The sequence below is a fragment of the Cervus canadensis genome, chromosome 10 (genome assembly GCF_019320065.1).
Source record: "Cervus canadensis isolate Bull #8, Minnesota chromosome 10, ASM1932006v1, whole genome shotgun sequence".
Classification (NCBI taxonomy): Eukaryota; Metazoa; Chordata; class Mammalia; order Artiodactyla; family Cervidae; genus Cervus; species Cervus canadensis.
In genome coordinates this window covers 29,761,129-29,780,192 of record NC_057395.1, presented here as the reverse complement: position 1 = coordinate 29,780,192, position 19,064 = coordinate 29,761,129, and the positions used below count along the sequence as shown (strand labels likewise).

Genomic DNA, 19,064 nt, shown 5'->3' with positions numbered 1-19,064 from the left:
CAAGCTGGGAATGATCCAGCTGTCCATCAACTGTAGAATGGATGAATTTAATGAGCAGTACACTTAGAAGTGTGGTATGCTTTCCACATGTGATAAACTTCAGTAAAAAGGTTTTTAAAAAATATATTAGTGGAAATAGTGTAATATCAAAAATATGTATTTCAGCACCACCACTCTCCTGTTTGAGGATATAGTCAAGGTTGGCCCCCCTAGGCTCCCGCTTGGGAACACGCTACCTGAGCCCTGAGGACGGCCATGGTCTCCAGGTCCTTCTCCTGCTTGGCGATGGTCTGCTTCATCCCATCCATTTGGAGCTGCTTGGAAGCCAGGGCCTTCTCTGCCAGTTCCAGCTTCCCACTCAGTTCCTGCAGCACCACCTTATCCACTTTTTCTGACTGAAAAAGATAAGCTTATTCTGGACTTGGTTTTGAAATAATTCAACCTATTTTAGTAAAATGTAACATGAAGGCTTAAATTAAAAATTTACTAGGTCTTCAGAGAGGAACCATATTCTAGGAAAATCAAATGAAAAACAAAGTATATTTCTAAGAATATAAACTCAAAGACCCCTTCTAATTCAAAGCTCCCCTGCTCTTTACTTATTGCCGCTTTACTGAGGTAAAACTGACAAAATTGTAAAATATTTGAAGTGTAAAACGTGATGATTTGATATACAAATACACTGTGAAAAGGTTCCCCCGATTGGGTTAATTAACTCATCTCTCATCTGACATATCTATCCATGGTGTTTAAACTATCACACCATGCTAGGGACATTATTACTAAGTTAAGTTGCAGCCCAGTAAGTCCAGGGTCTCAAGTTCACTGACAGAGGCAAGCTAGCCTTGAGAGAGCTCCCAGCAGCAGTCTCATTGTACATCCATTACTCATGTAGGAGCCCATGCTCAGCTCTCCTGCAAACTCACCCACCATTAGAAATGGTGGGTGACAGCTTACTTCATGACCACAAGACGTGCACCCCATCTTTGACTACACGGCAAATTATACATATGCGGCAGGAGTTATGAACACAAGAAATCAATTACTGATATAAATGGAAAAAAACCTTTGAAACCAGACTTAGTTAAGGATTAACACAACTACCTCACATATTTACATAAAACGTTCAGTAGTTCCATTCACTACTAGGCTATGAAAGTAATTTTTTTTTTTTATGAGTACCTCTCTCCTTTTTAGTTCCTCAATTGTCTTCAGTGCATTATTGTATTCTTGAAGAAGCCTGTTGTGTGTCAACTGTAGAGTGCCTAATTTGGACCTATTTAAAAAGAAATTAAAAAGGAAATCTTGGGGAAAATACATAGAAACTTAGTCTTGCCTCCCAACTTTCTTCTGAACACTCAAGTAGCAAAATCTCTTCCACCTTTATAATCCTACCACCTACTAGCATATTCTCACTCTCAAAGAAAATGATTTTTCTTCAAATAATCAAGATAGATTACAAATTATTTTCATAATTGTTAAAATAAAACTTAAATTTTATCTCTTCAAAAAGGTCTAATTCTCCTTCAAATAAACAAAACACAAAAAATAAATTTATCCTCAAATCCTGATTCCAATCGCATAAAACTGCTCTTGTATCTTCTTTCAGCAAGTAGCCATCCAGTCATTGCACACTCACTTTTCATCTTCTGTTTTAGCTTGTTCCATTTTGATTTCTGATCGCATGCTTTCTACTTGGAGCTCTAATTTTTTGTTTTTATAAACCAGCTCTTGTTTTTCATTCAGCTCTGATGGGCTTGCAGAATTTTTCCTTTCAAGGGCCTGACATCTAAGAAAGAGCAAAATTTCATGAGGACAAACAATGCTCCTTCACATTTCTCAGTGGCTTCTAAACAGATTCTCAGATTATGTAGCAAATACAAAGAATTTCATGATGATATTCTTCAAAAATTTAACAGTACAAAATTAAATATTTTATCCTTCCTGCTTTTTTACTAGAAGTGTTTCTGAACTGTTATGACTGAATATAAAAATACACAGATTTTTATAAAAGAAATTTATAGGCTCAAGTACAAAAAATATGGTTTCTGATAAAGATTCAGTAGGAGAGAAGGAAGTGCTTTAAGTCCTGTTAAAGATCAGAATGAGAATTTCAATGTAACAAGAGCAAAATGAGCCAATGACTGCTGTGTGTAAGGCATTAATGCAAAAAGCATGTTAAACATTAGCTTACTTAATACAAAGTTTGAGTTATGACACACAGTTTACAGATGATAAAACTGAGGCACAGAGAGGTTAAATAAATAACTTGTCCAAGATATTACCACAAATAAGGGGTAAATCTGTATTTCAACCTGGGTCTGTTTATCCAAAGTCCTTTGCATCAGCTGCTACGCTGACAATAATACTGTATAGCCTTGGTCAGTGTAACTCCACAGAAACATATATTTGTATATTGTGCTGGAAATATGCTTGCCAATTAATCTAAGAGAACAACATCAACTTAGCTTTTCTAAATTTGGGGCAACTCCTTACATCAAGAGAAACAAGCAGATGCAAAATTCTCTCAATTTAGATATTAGCCCTCATAACTGATAGAAAATCAAGTTTTTTTTTTTTTCTCCCTAAATAAATCTCACTCAGGTTCTTCTTGCCCTTCGTAGCTTTCTTTTATGTTTGTTCACATCAATTTTGTCAGCTTACATAAGTCACAGGAAGTCTGGCTTACTGTTTTTTCCAGGTCCTCATATATGCTTAAAAGGCCCCCGAAAAGCAGAATCAGAGTCCCCTGGGTCCATTCAATCCCCAAGGACTTCATGGTTACATATTAACCGGAACATTGGTGTTTTCTGAATTCATATTTCAATTATGTGTCTTTTCCTTTTACTCAGTAACACAGTAACAACATGATGTTTTTGTATATTAACATATTTTGTTAAACAGTACACTTTTTGAAGTGGGGGGTAAACATTATCTCTCATTCTTACTTTTCTTGAAGTCTCTTCTTCATTAGCTCAGCTTCACTGAGTTTTGTGTGAGCTTCCTGAAGCTCCTTAAACAGGGTTGTCACCTGAAGGTTCAGTGTTTCCACTTCACTTCCAATCTGTCATCCAGGAAATCCAAACATGCACTTATTAGAACTTAAATGAACCTCTTTGTGAGGAAACTGTGTGAACCACTGGCGTCCAACTAAGACTGTGAACTGATTAAACTTTTGGCACTTAATGCCCCAAATATCTGGAGAAGGCAATGGCACCCCACTCCAGTACTCTTGCCTGGAAAATCCCATGGACAGAGGAGCCTGGTGGGCTGCAGTCCATGGGGTCGCGAAGAGTCGGACACGACTGAGCGACTTCACTTTCACTTTTCACTTTCACGCACTGGCGAAGGAAATGGCAACTCCCTGGAGAATCCCAGGGAGATTCAACCCAAATGAAGAATCCCAGGGACGGGGGAGCCTGGTGGGCTGCCGTCTGTGGGGTCGCACAGAGTCGGACACCACTGACGTGACTTAGCAGCAGCAGCACCAAATATCTTGTATGGAAAGAAAAGAAAAAGCTTTGGATACAGCTCTGTTTCCTCACAGAGCATTAACTGATCAGTTTGGATACTCTTGTGATAATGCCTTTATCATAATCAAATGGACCCTGACCACACTTCAGGGGATCATAGGTCACGGTGCTGTCAAAGCACAATCTACTTCACCCAGCTAGCAGCTCACGCCCACATTCCCTCACTGTTTCGTGTTTCTAGCTTACTCAGCTGTTCTCACTGTACTGGCTTCTTCCTGGCAGCTCCAGAAGTTTGGTCAATGAGTTTTACTGTGCCAGGGAAGTCTCAATACTTCTCTATCATTAGTTGTTGATTAGTTTTGGTCTCTTCATCTCAGTTTTTAACATATTCTCCATTCTCTTGAAGGCAGGGGACTCAGCTCAGAGCGTGGCATACAGCAGGCATCTGATACAGGCTTGCTGAGTAATTTAGCTAAAGTGAGTGTTTCATGTAAATGCCTTTCTTGTGGGCTACTGTGGGTCTTACAACTTCCTGCCCTCATCACCTTTCCCTAAGCTTCCGACCGTGTTCGCAGGTTACAAGGCATGTTTCTGAGTTGTCACACAAGTGTATATAAATATGTATGTAAACAAATGTCTTTCTTGTTCAAACTATTATATTCAAATGAGTAGTGGGAGAGAACAAAGACCCTTCAATTCTACCTGAAGTTTCTGGATCATATACTCAAATGATTTCATTATATATTGGACAAAATTCCTTTCTCAATTTGTGGGGCTGTTTACTTAGAAATTCTGGAGAGGAAATCAGTCAAGAAGAGATAAAGGAGTGATTTCCTAGAATCACTGGGATAGGAATACATCTCACTGCAATTTACAGTGAATGAAATTCAGATCAGGACAAGGAAACAAGAGAGAAATAGAAAATATTCAACATGAAAAACTGTTTCTCTATTTCTAAAGCCACACATCACACGACTTGGCTCCTGTGCCCTCACTGCCCTCCATCCACTGAGAGTGTGGTAACCGTCTTGGACTCTGAGTACCCACAGTTTTGGTGTCTTTCTCCTCTTCTTTCTCTTGTTCTGTGTGCTCCTCTGTCTGGGTCTCAGTCTCAGAATGATCCTTGGCTTTCTTTTCAAAATCAGAAATTCTAAAAAAATTACAGAATATAGAAAAGTTACCTTTTCTTTGGCTTCCAGAGGAATAACAATCGCAGAAGCATTAAAAAGGACATTGTCTAAAATTTGGATAAAGGATGAACGTTTTCAAAATCTCTTCATATGCTATATATTAGCTCTGGTTTTGCTTTCAACCAGATACTGGCTGGAACCAATTTAAGGGATGAATGCACATGGAGGTATAAGATGGGTATAATTTATCTTGAACACTGAAAAACACTGCCCTTTTCCACATCACTGAAATGCACAGAACTGTTTTTTTAATTTGTATTTTTATGTGTGTATGCACATGTGCTTACGTGAGAGTGGGTGCCTCTTTATAAGGATTCAGCAGAGAGGAAATCTTTATACTTGTTATAAGAAGATGCATCTAAGTTTATGAGGTCCTAAAACAAATATAGCAATATTCTTATACTGAATCAAAATCATATGAAAACTACCTCAATACAAATGGAATAAAAAGAAACTTGTGGTTAAAGATGGTAGATTAAATATATGCATGTAATTTTTCTCTCACCCTCAATGCCACTAAAATGACTTTGGAAGAAGAACATTCAAAGGAACTGCACCGCCCCTCTACCCCTGCCCAGCAAAAAACAGAAGATGAAAGTTGGTCAAATATATCAGAAAGCAGAAAAAGACAGCAAGAGTGAAGGGTGAGGAGGCAGGGGGAGGAAGAAAGAGATAAGGAAAGGGACAAATGGCAAAGAGGAACACCAAGTTAAGAAAATGAGAGGACTGGTTCAGGAGTTCAATTCAAAATAATAGTAGCTGCTAGAATGAGAGAACACAGAAAACTGAGGGTAATTAAGTCAAGATCATTTTTCAAGAACTGAAGGATGAATGAGGCCAAGAGTGTCCAGAACAAATGGATGAAAACAGGCCCCTCACCAAAGCACATATGAGATGTCAGAAAACTAGGGATGGAGCAAAGAACCTTTGGGGGAGAGGACAAACAAAAGAAGTTTTATGCCAAAAGATCAAGAATCAAAATGGCAATGAATTTCACAGCCTTAACACCAGAGGCCAGAAGACAATGAAGTACTAATGCTTTCAAAATTTGGCGGGAAAATTATATCCAATATATCAATAGAATTGTGTATCTAGCAAAACTATCTGTTAAGTAAAAAGTTAGAAAGAGAGATTTTCAGATATGCAGATTTCAGAAAATATCCTCCCCATATATTCTTTCTTAGTAAGTTAGTGGAGATATTTAAAGATATTTAGTGAGTAAGAAAACTGGATACAGAAAACAGGTGATCCAAAAGAGCAGAGCTGCGGGAATTCCACAAGTGGCCAAAGAGAGGCCCCAAGGTAACTGCAGTAGAACAGGACCTAGACAGCAACCAGGCCGACTCTCAAGAAGAGGAAACTATTAGACTACTAACACGTTTGCATGTCACTGAGATTTCCTCACTGGGGAAGGGTATGGTGAACTAAGCAAATTTTTAAATGTAATTTTGCATAGAGTTTTTTGCTTTTGTTTTTTAAAGTGTTAGAAAGGAAAAGTGGTCAAGGCATAGAGCAGAGCTCAACAGAGAACTGTGCACGCATGTGTGCATATGTTTGCATAATAATAACAATAATAAAAAACACTGAGTAGTGATCTAACTAAATGTCAATACAATCAGTTTTGGAGTAGGGTGGTGTAGCATGGGATGGGAATAAGGGTCCAGAAGTGGGTGTGGTGACAATGGTGGGAGTCAAAAGCAGTTAAATTCTCTTCCTTCATAGCTGGGAGGTCAATAGATTATGTCTAAGATAGGGGAAAATTTTTTTTGAGTAGTGATTTAATCTTGATCTATGGGAGTATCAAAAGAACCAGCTAAATAAGTTGTAAGCCAGGACTTCCCTGGTGGTCCAGTGGTTAAGACTCTGCCCTCCAATCAATGCAGGGGGCATGGAATCAATCCCTAGTTGGGGAACTAAGGTCCCATGTGCTGTGGAGTATAGCCAAAAGTTAAAAAAATGATCAAAAAAATATGTTATAAGTGGTTAAGAAGCAGGAGAAGGAAGTGGTGGGGGTGGGGTGGGGGTGTGTGACTAGCCAAAGTACTACTACTATCTTTCCATAAAAAGCCTGTGGAGCAACCAATTCTTTAAACTATGTGAATGCAAAAATGATTTTTCAAAAAGAACTTAATGATAATACAAAATAAACAAACAGCATTGGTATCTGTTGCAAACTGCCAAACCTAATTGGTGCACAGGCACCGTCTCTAGAGCTGGTTGGTGCAGGGTGGAAGGATGGGCCTTCATCATACCACTCACAAACGATGCAGGCTTCCGACCCACATGTGAATTTCAACTTAAGTTTCTAGGGCAAATTTTCATCTTGGGCTGACTTTTTCCTGCCCCCTCTCTTGTTATCTTGGGCCATATTTCATATACAATTTCCCTCTCCTTCCTGGCTATCAATTTACGTTTGTTCAGAAGACACAAATTATACAAAATATGAATCCTGACAAACAGTGAAAGAAAAACAAGTCTACTATCCCCTCTCCCCACCTATCACCTAAAATTTTTCAATTTCTCTTATTTCTCACGACTAATGAAAACAGTTGAAGACTGACTTACGTATTTGAGAAAAAGACATGTTAGGTCTTGTAATGTCTTTTTATCATATCCTGCACAGTAAATCAAGTCAGGTGATGTATCAGTGATTTTATTGCTTGGTTTCAGTCTGACCTTAGCCAAGAGGTTGTCCTAACACAGACATGGAGAACACTGGTCCTGGCAACCGATCGCTGACTTACCAGGTGTTAAAAATTGCAAGAAGTCTGACTCACAAAGTGGAAATTTAATGTTATTGAGAAAGGGTAAGAGAGGGAAACACCCATCTCAAAGGTAGGCCTGACTTCCTAGCCAGACAGAGTTACAACGCCAGACAGAGAGCTATCATTATTTTGAAAGCAGGAATTATATATTAGATCATATGAAAGATCAGGATGTATAATCAGCAAATTCCTAAGTTTACACTTTTATTATTAAAGTTAATCATGTTGTCTGAGGAAGGATGAATTAGCAGCTAAACTTGACTTCTTTGAATGCTGTACAGAACTCAGGAGGGTAAATGTGCCAATGAAACAGAAATGCACTGATTACTCATCAATATTAAAGGTCTTTTTCCAAAGCAAAACATCTTCCTTTTAAAAAATCAGCTGTACCTATAATAACTGAGGTGTAAAATGAATGCTTTTACTTATTTATTTTTCTGTGCATCATTACTCAGTTTGGGGACTTATCAAAAAGGCAGGACAAATGTTTTACTCAATTAGAATACATAGTATTAGTTGCCTGGAAATTGACCTCTGAACTTTTCTATTAAGACAGTGGTAGGATACGGGGTACAGAGAAGGCAATGGCACCCCACTCCAGTACTCTTGCCTGGAAAATCTCATGGATGGAGGAGCATGCTGGGCTGCAGTCCATGGGGGTCCTGAAGAATCGGACACGACTGAGCGACCTCACTTTCACTTTTCACTTTCATGAACTGCAGAAGGAAATGGCAACCCACTCCAGTGTTCTTGCCTGGAGAATCCCAGGGACAGGGAAGCCTGGTGGGCTGCCACCTATGGGGTCGCACAGAGTCAGATTCGACTGAAGTGACTTAGCAGCAGCAGCAGGATACAGGGTCAGTTCAGTTCAGTCGCTCAGTCATGTCCGACTCTTTGCGACCCCATGAATTGCAGCACGCCAGGCGTCCCTATCCATCACCAACTCCTGGAGTTTACTCAAACTCATGTCCATTGAGTCGGTGATGCCATCTAGGCATCTCATCCTCTGTCGTCACCTTCTCCTCCTGCCCCTAATCCTTCCCAGCATCAGGGTCTTTTCCAATGAATCAGCTCTTCGCATGAGGTAGCCAAAGTATTGGAGTTTCAGCTTCAGCATCAGTCCTTCCAATGAACACCCAGGACTGATCTCCTTTAGGATGGACTGGTTGGATCTCCTTGCAGTCCAAGGGACTCTCAAGAGTCTTCTCCAACACCACAGTTCAAAAGCATCAATTCTTCGGCACTTAGCTTTCTTCACAGTCCAACTCTCACATCCATACACGACCACTGGAAAAACCATAGCCTTGACTAGACAGACCTTTGTTGGCAAAGAAATGTCTCTGCTTTTTAATATGCTATCTAGGTTGGTCATAACTTCCCTTCCAAGGAGTAAGCGTCTTTTAATTTCATGGCTACAATTACCATCTGCAGTGATTCTGGAGCCCCAAAAATAAAATCTGACACTGTTTCCACTGTTTCCCCATCTATTTCCCATGAAGTGATGGGACCAGATGCCATGATCTTAGTTTTCTGAATGTTGAGCTTTAAGCCAACTTTTTCACTCTCCTCTTTTACTTTCATCAAGAGAATTTTTAGTTCCTCTTCACTTTCTGCCACAAGGGTGGTGTCATCTGCATATCTGAGGTTATTGATATTTCTCCCGGCAATCTTGATTCCAGCTTGTGCTTCTTCCAGCCCAGCGTTTCCCATGATGTACTCTGCACATAAGTTAAATAAGCAGGGTGACAATATACAGCCTTGATGTACTCCTTTTCTTATTTGGAACCAGTCTGTTGTTCCATGTCCAGTTCTAACTGTTGCTTCCTGACCTGCCTAACTACTGCACAATTGTACTCATCTCACACGCTAGTAAAGTAATGCTCAAAATTCTCCAAGCCAGGTTTCAGCAATACGTGAACCGTGAACTTCCAGATGTTCAAGCTGGTTTTAGAAAAGGCAGAGGAACCAGAGATCAAACTGTCAACATCATCAAAAAAGCAAGAAAGTTCCAGAAAAACATCTACTTCTGGTTTATTGACTATGCCAAAGTCTTTGACTGTGTGGATCACAATAAACTGTGGAAAATTCTGAAAGAGATGGGAATACCAGACTACCTGACCTGCCTCTTGAGAAACCTGTATGCAGATCAGGATACGAGGTAAAGATCTACAATTCATAGCCGTCATTCCTTTTCACCTTTGAAAAGAACTGACTATCAAATAAGTCATTGGAAAAACACTGATTTCTTTTAGATAACCCTCATTCTGAATAAATAACTTTTGTTTCATATTTTAAGAACAGATTTTCTTATACTTAAATTTTTCAACTGCTTCAGTTAGAAAGTGCTATAGTTTTAAGATTAATGAAACATTTATAATGTCTGAGAGAATTATGCATGTATATTATATTTATGTATACTTTTAGTATATGCTATATACAGTATATTTATGACTAAATGTTGCAATCATTATAACCCTAAAACTGTTCCATTATGCCCCCTGTCTTATGTGGTTTAGCACTCTGCATTCCTAAGAAGTTCATTCACACATAGAAATTCATTGACTTCACAACTCTATAAGGTAAATAAATTTTATCCCAAAGTGTGTGTGTGTGTATGTCACATTCTATGAGGTCAGTATTTCTCTCATACCAAAACCAGACAAAGACATTACAAGAAAACTACAGACCAACACCCCTTAGGAATACACATGCAAAAATCTTTACTAAGAAGACTAGCAATCCAAGCCAGCAACATACAGCATATCATATATCATGACCAAGTGTGATTTATCCAGGAATGAAAAGTTAGTTTAACATCAGAAAATCAATCAATACTTTTAGAGTTAAAAAAAACACACAATCATCTTCATAGACTCAGCAGAAGCATTTAACAAAATGCAAAACATTTTCATGATAAAGATTGCAACCAGAAATAGAAAAGAGCGTCTCAACTTGACAAAAGCATCTATGAAAAACAAAGCTAATACCACCAATTTAGTGGTGAAAGACTGAACGCATTCCCCCCAAGATCAGGAACAAGACAAGTATATCTACTTTCTCTACTTTTATTTAACATTGTACTGGAAGTTCTAGCCAGGGCAATCATGGAAGTAATAAATAAATAAATAAATAAATAAATAAAAGAAATAGTGGTTGATAAGGAAGAGGTAACACTATTTCTTTGCAAATGACATGGTCTTGTATAAAAAAAATACTAAGGAAGCCACTAAAAAAAAAAAAAAGATTATTGCTAATAAATGAATTCAGCAAGGTTGAAGGCTACAAGATCAATATACAAAAATCAGTTATATTTCTCTACACTAACAATGGACAGCAAGGATATCAAACCAGTCAATCCTAAAGGAAATCAACCCTGAATATTCATTGGAAGGACTGATGCTGAGGCTTCAGTACTTTGGCCACCTGGTGTGAAAAGTTGACACTTTGGAAAAGACCCTGATGCTAGGAAAGTTTGAGGTCAAGAGGAGAAGTGGATGACAGAAGATGAGATGGTTGGATGGCATCACTGACTCAGTGGACATGAGTTTGTGCAATCTCAGGGAGATTAAGTAAAGGACAGAGGTGCCTGGCATGCTGCAGTTCATGGGGTTGCAAAGAGTCAGACATGACTTAGCAACTGAACACCAACACTAACAATGAAAAATCCAAAAATGAAATCAAGAAAATAATTTCATGTATTATAGTACCAAAAAGACTGGAATACATAGGAATTAATTTTGAAAAAGAACTGCAAGACCTATACGCTGAAAACTATAACACATCATTGGAAGAAATTAAGGATGACCTAAGGAAATGGAAAGAAACCCATGTTCATGGATCAGAAGACTTCATATTGTTAAGATGGCAATGTTCCTCAAATCGATCTCCAGATTCAATGCAATCCCTAACAAAATCCCAGCTTAAAAATAATAAACTTATTCTAAGAGTTATATAAGAAAAACAAGGGACCCACCAAAACAATCTTTTTAAAAGAACAACAAAATTGGCGGACCTACATTTCAGAATTTCAAATTTTATTACAAAACTAATTAAGACAGTGTAGTATCACCATTAGGACAGACACTTAGATCAACTGAACAAAACTGAGCATTTAGGAATTAATCTTTATATTTGTTTATGGTCAACTGATTTACGCCAGGGGTGTCAGTGAGAAAAAAATTATCTTTTCAACAAATGGTGTCAGGACAACCAGGTATCCACAGACACAAGAATGAAGTTGGACCTTCACCTTACACCATGCACAAAAATGCACTCTCAACATAGATCAGAGACTTAAATGTAAGAGCTAAAACTATAAAACAATTAGGAGAAAACACAGGAGTGAATCTTTGTGGGTTAGGCAGTGGTTTCTTAGCTACAACACCAAAAACAGAAGTGACCCAAAATCCAAATAGATAAATTGGACTAGAGCAAAATAAAAAAGAATTTTGTGCTGCAAATGATACCATCAAAGAAATGAAAAGATAATTCACAGAATGGGAGAGAATATTTACAAATCATATACCTCACGTCATTCAATAATTAAGAGACAATCCAAACTTTTTAATGGGCAAAGAAGAAGATACACATATGGCCAACATGCGTATTCATCCCTGGGGAAACAGAATCACAATCACAGTGAGATACCACTTCACATCCACAAGGATGGCCATAATCAAAAAGACAAACAGCGAGTGTTGGCGTGGATGCTGGTGAGAATGTAAAATGGTGCAGCCACTGTGGAAAACAGTTTGGTTGTTTCTTAAAACATTAGGCAGAGAGTAGCCATGTGACCCAACAATTTAACTCCTAGGTATATACCCAGCGAATTAAAAAACTATGCCCACACAAAAAACTGTGCCTGAATGTAGACAGCAAATATTACTCGTAATAGGCAAAAAGTGGAAACAACCCAAATGTTCATTAAATGATGAACAGATAAACAAAATGCTGTCTAGTCACACCATAGAATATTATTCAGCAACAAAAAGGAATGAAGATTGACAAATGCTATACCATGAATGAGCTTTGAAAACATTATGGTAAATAAAATAAGCCAGTCACAAAAGACCACATGTTGCATGATTCGATTTGTATGAAGAGTCCAGAAAAGCTAAGTCTATGGAGACAGAAAAGTAGATTACCAGGAGGAAAGAGGAATGAGTGCTAACAAGTACTGGGTTTCTTATTGGGGGAAAAAATGTTCTAAAATTATAATGTGGTAAAAGCTACATAACTCTGTGACTATTCTAAAAAAAAATTAAAATGTACACTTTAAATGGATGAATTTTATGGCATCTTAATTATATTCCAATAAAGCTTATTTAACTTTTATGCAGAGTACATCATGAGAAACGCTGGGCTGGAAGAAGCACAAGCTGGAATCAAGATTGCCGGGAGAAATATCAATAACCTCAGATATGCAGATGACACCACCCTTGTGGCAGAAAGTGAAGAGGAACCAAAGAGCCTCTTGATGAAAGTGAAAGAGGACAGTGAAAAAGTTGGCTTAAAGCTCAACATTCAGAAAACTAGGATCATGGCATCTGGTCCCATCACTTCATGGCAAACAGATGGGGAAACAGTGGAAACAGTGTCAGACTTTATTTTTTGGGGCTCCAAAATCACTGCAGATGGTGACTGTAGCCATGAAATTAAAAGACGCTTACTCCTTGGAAGGAAAGTTATGACCAACCTAGACAGCATATTAAAAAGCCGAGACATTACTTTGCCAACAAAGGTCTGTCTAGTCAAGGCTATGGTTTTTCCAGTGGTCGTGTATGGATGTGAGAGTTGGACTGTGAAGAAAGCTGAGTGCCGAAGAATTGATGCTTTTGAACTGTGGTGTTGGAGAAGACTCTTGAGAGTTCCTTGGACTGCAAGGAGATCCAACCAGTCCATCATAAAGGAGATCCTGGGTGTTCATTGGAAGGACTGATGCTGAAGCTGAAACTCCAATACTCTGGCCACCTGATGCGAAGAGCTGACTCATTGGAAAAGACCCTGATGTTGGGAAAGATTGAGGGCAGGAGGAGAAGGGGATGACAGAGGATGAGATGGTTGCATGGCATCACCGACTCAATGGACATGGGTTTGGGTAAACTCCAGCAGTTGGTGATGGACAGGGAGGCCTGGCGTGCTGCAATTCATGGGTTCACAAAGAGTTGGACATGACTGAGTGAGTGAGCTGAACTGAACTGAAAGCCATTAAAAAAGCAATGTATGCATTTTCTGCGTTGCTTATTTCATACCTTTCTTTGGCTTCCTTGAGGGCAATTTCAAGTCTCTCCACCTTCTGGTTTCCTTCCCTTAGACAATGCAGGAGCTGGCTCACAGTTAATTCCTCAAACTCCACGTAATTCCTGGTACCTTCTGCAGATTTGCTCCTACATCAGGACAGCAGAAAGGTTTCTGAGAATATGAAAATGTTGGAGTCTAACAATATTACTGGAACTAGTTAAAAGGAACAGCTTTCCAGAATATTCTTGTTAATTCTCATTTACAGACCAAGCATAGTTGGCCTGGTGACAACCAGAGCCTGGGTCCTCCATGCTGTCCGGGGAAGGAGTGAGGCTGATGAGTCGGCTCCCCTTACTCTGCACACGCTCACTCCCTCCACGTGGTCACAGTGTCCACAGCACCAGACCCCAGGACCCACAGAGGCAGTGGAGGAGAGGGAGCCCCGGTTTTGGAGCCCTGCTTTCCTAGAGGACTCATCTCCAAGAGGACCACGGTCACACATGTGCTGCCTGTGGTGACATGCAGTCCACTGGTCTTTCTCCAACTTGACAGAAAACACCACATTCTTAAGTCAGGAGAAGAAAAAGCATTTTTGTTTTTGGTTTCTAATAACTAGAGTACAGAAATGTAGGCACTGTTGATATGTCAAATATATTTCTTGACTTCAAACTCAGATTAAATGAAGAGGCAGTTCAATGATGAAGAAAACCACGGCCATCACTGCAGTAACTAAACATTCTGGAAATCTACGCTGATACTAATAGCAGCTATGCCTTCAGTAACCTACCCAAGTTCACGCATCTAACAAAGAGCCAGGATTCAGGATTCAATCCCAGTTCCCATCACCAAAGCTCAAACTCCAACCCCGGAGATCAATCTCTGACTCCTTAAAATACTTTCAAACAAGGTAAAGAAGCTGTTATTAAAACACAGCTGTGTGGTTTAAAAGAAGAAGTGGTATTTACACAGCTATACATGAAGAGGAAGTGGCTTAGAAATTTCGAACACATCTTTCTTCCTTCTCACCACTTTCAGGAAAGTCTTCTGATATTAAAAAGGCAATATGGGGGGCGGGGGTAGTTATTTCTAATTAAAAAAGGGAGTAACTTTCATTTCTGCCAACTGCCCTGTTTGGTGAAAGAAATCTAATCCTGATTTTTTGCCTCATACAAGGGCTTGGCAGCATAACTGAGGGGAAAAAAAAACATTTTTATAAGTCCATTCATCAAGTTACAGAAAAAAGATATTAAAAGTCTCTGAAGGAAGAGATGCTTAGGGAAATTTCAGGTAAATCTTCTTAAGCAGATTCATACAGTAGTAACCTGCTTACAGGGGATGAGCTAATAGCACATTCTGGGTCACAGCTACTTGTAAGAGACTCAGGTGCCCAGACCCCCTGCCATCGCCTCCTTAAGGTCCCCCTACTATTTAAGATCGCTGTCTACTAGGCACAAGTCTACTGAAGATTCCCCAGGTACAATATCTGGACACTCTGAAAAAACAGCCATAACCCAGAGCAACTACAGTCATTGTTATGGAACACTATCCTATATTAGCCACTTTGCCTTGTACTCGGGAATGAACAGGGAAGAGAAAAAGGAAACATCGTCCTTAACAGCTGGGAAGCCTAGTCCGGGGCAGACTGCACTCGTAAACACATGAGGAAACATGGGTCTCTTAACTGAGAACCAGCTTGTTTTCACTTCTCACCTGATGGCGATGAAACACCTCTACACAGAGTGGTGAGGGGTTAGTTAGCCTACCAAGGCACCAAACATAGTTTTTATTCTCTACCAGTGGGCTGCAACAATAAATATGAATAGCATTCAAACTAAACATTCTGGAAAGGCCCCAGTGTAAATCGGTAAGTGGCTTTTTCAGCCCACCATGTTTGGCCTCGCAGGGGTGAGGGCAAAGTCACAGGACCGCCCAGCGTGCCTGTCTGATAGCCTGACTCTGTCTTCACACACCTGTCAACAGAATGAGTTCTTGTGGGCCTAGGACTTGTCTTGATTTCTTTTGCTGCCACATCTGCTTCGCCCTCCTGTAAAAGCAGAAATGAGAGAGGTTTAACATAGCATGCCTGTAAGACAAATTCTCCAGCAAAAGAGAAAAAGGTGAAAGATCAAGAATTTGGATGACACATAACCCAAGGAATCTACCAAACACAGAAACATGAGATGCTTCAGTTCAGTCACTCAAATGGAATGGAAGTTTATCCTTCCCTCAACCTGCATGCCCCGTCAGGATTATAAATATCCAGATGAAGACGAGAAGGCCGGGCTCCTCTCATTCAGCACAGTCATCCTGACCCCACATACAGGAAAGCTTATCTCGTCTCTCTCTCTCTCTCGTTGGCAGTTCCCTTCTCTACAAGTTAAGGTCACACACAGCTAATGACAATTCCACATGCTTTTCCCACACACTCCTTCAAAATGCAAAATGTGGGACTTCCCTGGTGGTCGAGTGGTTAAGAATCTACCTGCCAATGCAGGACATGGGTTCAATCCCTGGTCCAGAAAAATTCCACGTGCTGCAGAGCAACTGGGCACATGTACCACAACTCCTGAGCTCACTCACCTAACAGCTTGTGTTCCACAACAAGAGAAGCCACTGCAAAGAGAAGAATCGCTCCCACTCGCTGCAACTAGAGAAAGCCTGTGCACAACCACAAAGACCCAGAGCAGCCAGAAATAAGTAAATAAATCTGAAAAAATAAAAAAATAAAATGCAAAATGCTAGAACTTGCTGAAGCCACTTGCAAAGAAGGCTGTCTTCTGTGGGCAAGGCTCACAAAGTGAAAGGCTGGCTCCCATTGAATTGAAACTCATCTGCTTCTTGGGTCACTTAGGGAACAGGGGGCGCTAAGACCACTTCAATGATTTGAAAGACATTTCTAGTCCAGTGAGCTAGTGGAAAAATACAGAGGTGGTTCTCGATAATTTTGTATGCACACACTGTTCCTAAGTCTTGGGCAGTGTTTTTCTGTTCATAGGAGCAAGGCAAGAAAAACATGTTTACACTAGAAATAACTGTCACTCATCAGTGAGGGAGAACATTATGGTAACCATGCACCCCAAAGAAAGAAGCCTCATTTGGAAACTTCTGATACGCTCCTTAGACTTCCTGAATTTTATCAGTTATTTGCAGAAGGTGAAAGCTCTTTGATCAATGTTTTCATAATCTTTGCTCGTGTGCAGAATGAGTGCTCTGACACAGGGTACCTCCTGATTAGGATTTTCTCTTGACTTCAGCCCCTATTCATCTAAAATTTCTGAGGGGTGTGGGTGGCAGGGTTATTAACAGCCATTTTCCATTTCTGTTCATCTTTAGCGCAGCAGATTAATGATAAAGTGAAGAGAGTCATGCTCTGGTGTTTCAGACATATCCAGTAGTTGAGTTGTTTGTAAGGTGCACTGTCACTCCACCTCACCCCCACTTGTCTACATGGAGGGTTTTCTCTTCCAGAGACACAGTTAAGCTCTCTTCCTGTATCAGACGTGTGCTCTGACAAAGCTGGGCTGACTGTACAGTGGAGGACTGTACCATCCTGTGCCTGTCTCCCTCAATCTGTATTCCATTTTTTTTTTTCTAGTAGCAAAGAAGGAGGTTTCCCTTCTAGCAGGACTACCCACACACCAGCTACCCGCCGACACATGCTTCTCATCAGAACAGGCCAGCCTGTGCTGCCTTGCCCAGCTCGCTTCATTTGGGGCTGCACATAAAAGCCAGTAAGATAATGCTGGCTTCAGAATCTGTCCTCGGCGCTTCCCTAGCAGCTGCTGTTGGAGCGGAGGGAGAAGCCCGGCTATCCCCTGGGGCTACAGCCAGAGCACCTCTGCTCCTGCTTTTCTCCACTTCTTATTTTTAATATGCCTACGTTCCTCATAGGACTTGTCTGAAAAGAGGATTCTATGATTAGTAAGTGGCGAGCCTTTGATTTTACTGCATCTGATCATGATTCTGCTTACCTAAGTGAAATGCTGAACACAGCTTTGAAACCTGGGCTGAACAAGTTTATACTTTTCTTTTTTCCTTTTTAGGTCAGATAAATTATTCAGGATGTACTGGGGGAAAAAAAGGACTATCTCTCCAGTCATAAAAGGTAATCAGTATTTTCCATTTCAGCTGTGATAGCCACAAGCATGATGTTTTATATTTATGCTGACTACGCTGACTGTTTGGCTTTCCCATGTTGAAAGGAAGCAGTGATATTTCTAGCAGTTGTCCAGGTGAGGTTTTATAATTTGCTTAAGACAAAACCAAAACCAACACACTTACAGCCATCCTGATTTCAACAAAGGAGTCTTCAGAGGAGCCGCTTGAATTCAGCTTGAGTTGCAATTCAGACACGATGCCCAGAAGATCTGCCTTTTCAGCTTGGAGGCGTGCCACCTGGGTCTTCAGCTGTTCCACTTCTTGTTCCACTTCTGCCTTGGGGACCTTGGGGTCCCCAGTGATGTCCTGGAAACAATGTGGAGCAAAGTGAATGAATGACTCAAGCCAAGGACTCTGCCATCAAACTCAAGTGCCTCTATACCTCCTGGTAACAGAGCTGTGCTTCACAGTAGAGAATTCTAGCTTTTCCTCGGCAATTTATTTTGATATACCATTTAAAAAGGAAAAATTTACTTTGTCGTGTGCAAATAATAGGAAGTTAAACTCATGACAAGCAAGGTTTCCTCAATATGCTGAAAGAAATAACCTGATTATCATGAAAATAACCAACCAGACTTTGGCAATGGTTGACTAGTAAACTACAGCCCCAAATCCCAGAAAATAAGGATAAAGAACTGCCACAACTCAACCTCTTCCTTCTTTTTTTTTCTCCTTCCACCCCCTCTCTCCTCATACTTGTCATTTCTGCCTACAAGCCAAAGCATCAAGGGTATGACAGTATGGTGATGGCAAAACACAATGAAAGGTCCCAAATCCTCCCAGCCATGTAGGTTGGTTGTTACAATATTTTATGCTGGTGTTTTAAGGTTGCTAAAGGTAAATCTGGTGAGAAATAAGAAAACTGAAAATTCAGAGGCTGGTACCAAGGGTGGAAAATTAATTTTGGCCTCTACAAACATTAACGGGCTTCCCTTGATAAACTAATAAACATTAATATTTTCCTAATGTCGAGTACCTGTTGTGTTCATCCTGTTGCAATTACCACATATGACAAAGTCATAAAAGAAAGAGCTTGCTAACATGTGGTGTTTTTACTCGGGAGAAGGGAGAACAGACTCTAGTCCACACTCTGCTAATCAGAGCATGTGTTGCCTTGAACAGATTCCCTTAAAGTCTTGGCTTCAGTTTTCTTGGATCAGAAAGACTTGGTATCATGCTGTCTCTGTGGCCTCATCTAGCTGTAACCTTGGCCTCCTGATTTCTTCCCTCACGGCTCT

The 19,064-nt window shown here is 40.1% G+C and overlaps 1 protein-coding gene across 2 annotated transcripts in view; it reads right to left on the bottom strand.

The window, feature by feature from the left end:
* Positions 1-19,064, bottom strand: part of OPTN (optineurin) — a 38,687-nt gene that overhangs the window by 8,674 nt on the left and 10,949 nt on the right. For both annotated transcript variants that reach the window (XR_006271556.1, XM_043479434.1), the window contains exons 4-11: positions 17,950-18,132; positions 15,639-15,712; positions 13,680-13,814; positions 4,521-4,623; positions 2,949-3,064; positions 1,640-1,789; positions 1,183-1,276; positions 237-395 (exon numbers count right to left, since the gene is read on the bottom strand). Coding sequence is in view for 1 of the 2 variants with exons in the window: in XM_043479434.1 (XP_043335369.1) it covers positions 237-395; positions 1,183-1,276; positions 1,640-1,789; positions 2,949-3,064; positions 4,521-4,623; positions 13,680-13,814; positions 15,639-15,712; positions 17,950-18,132 (1,014 nt within the window). In the remaining variant the exon portion in view is untranslated. The remainder of the gene's footprint in view (positions 1-236; positions 396-1,182; positions 1,277-1,639; positions 1,790-2,948; positions 3,065-4,520; positions 4,624-13,679; positions 13,815-15,638; positions 15,713-17,949; positions 18,133-19,064) is intronic.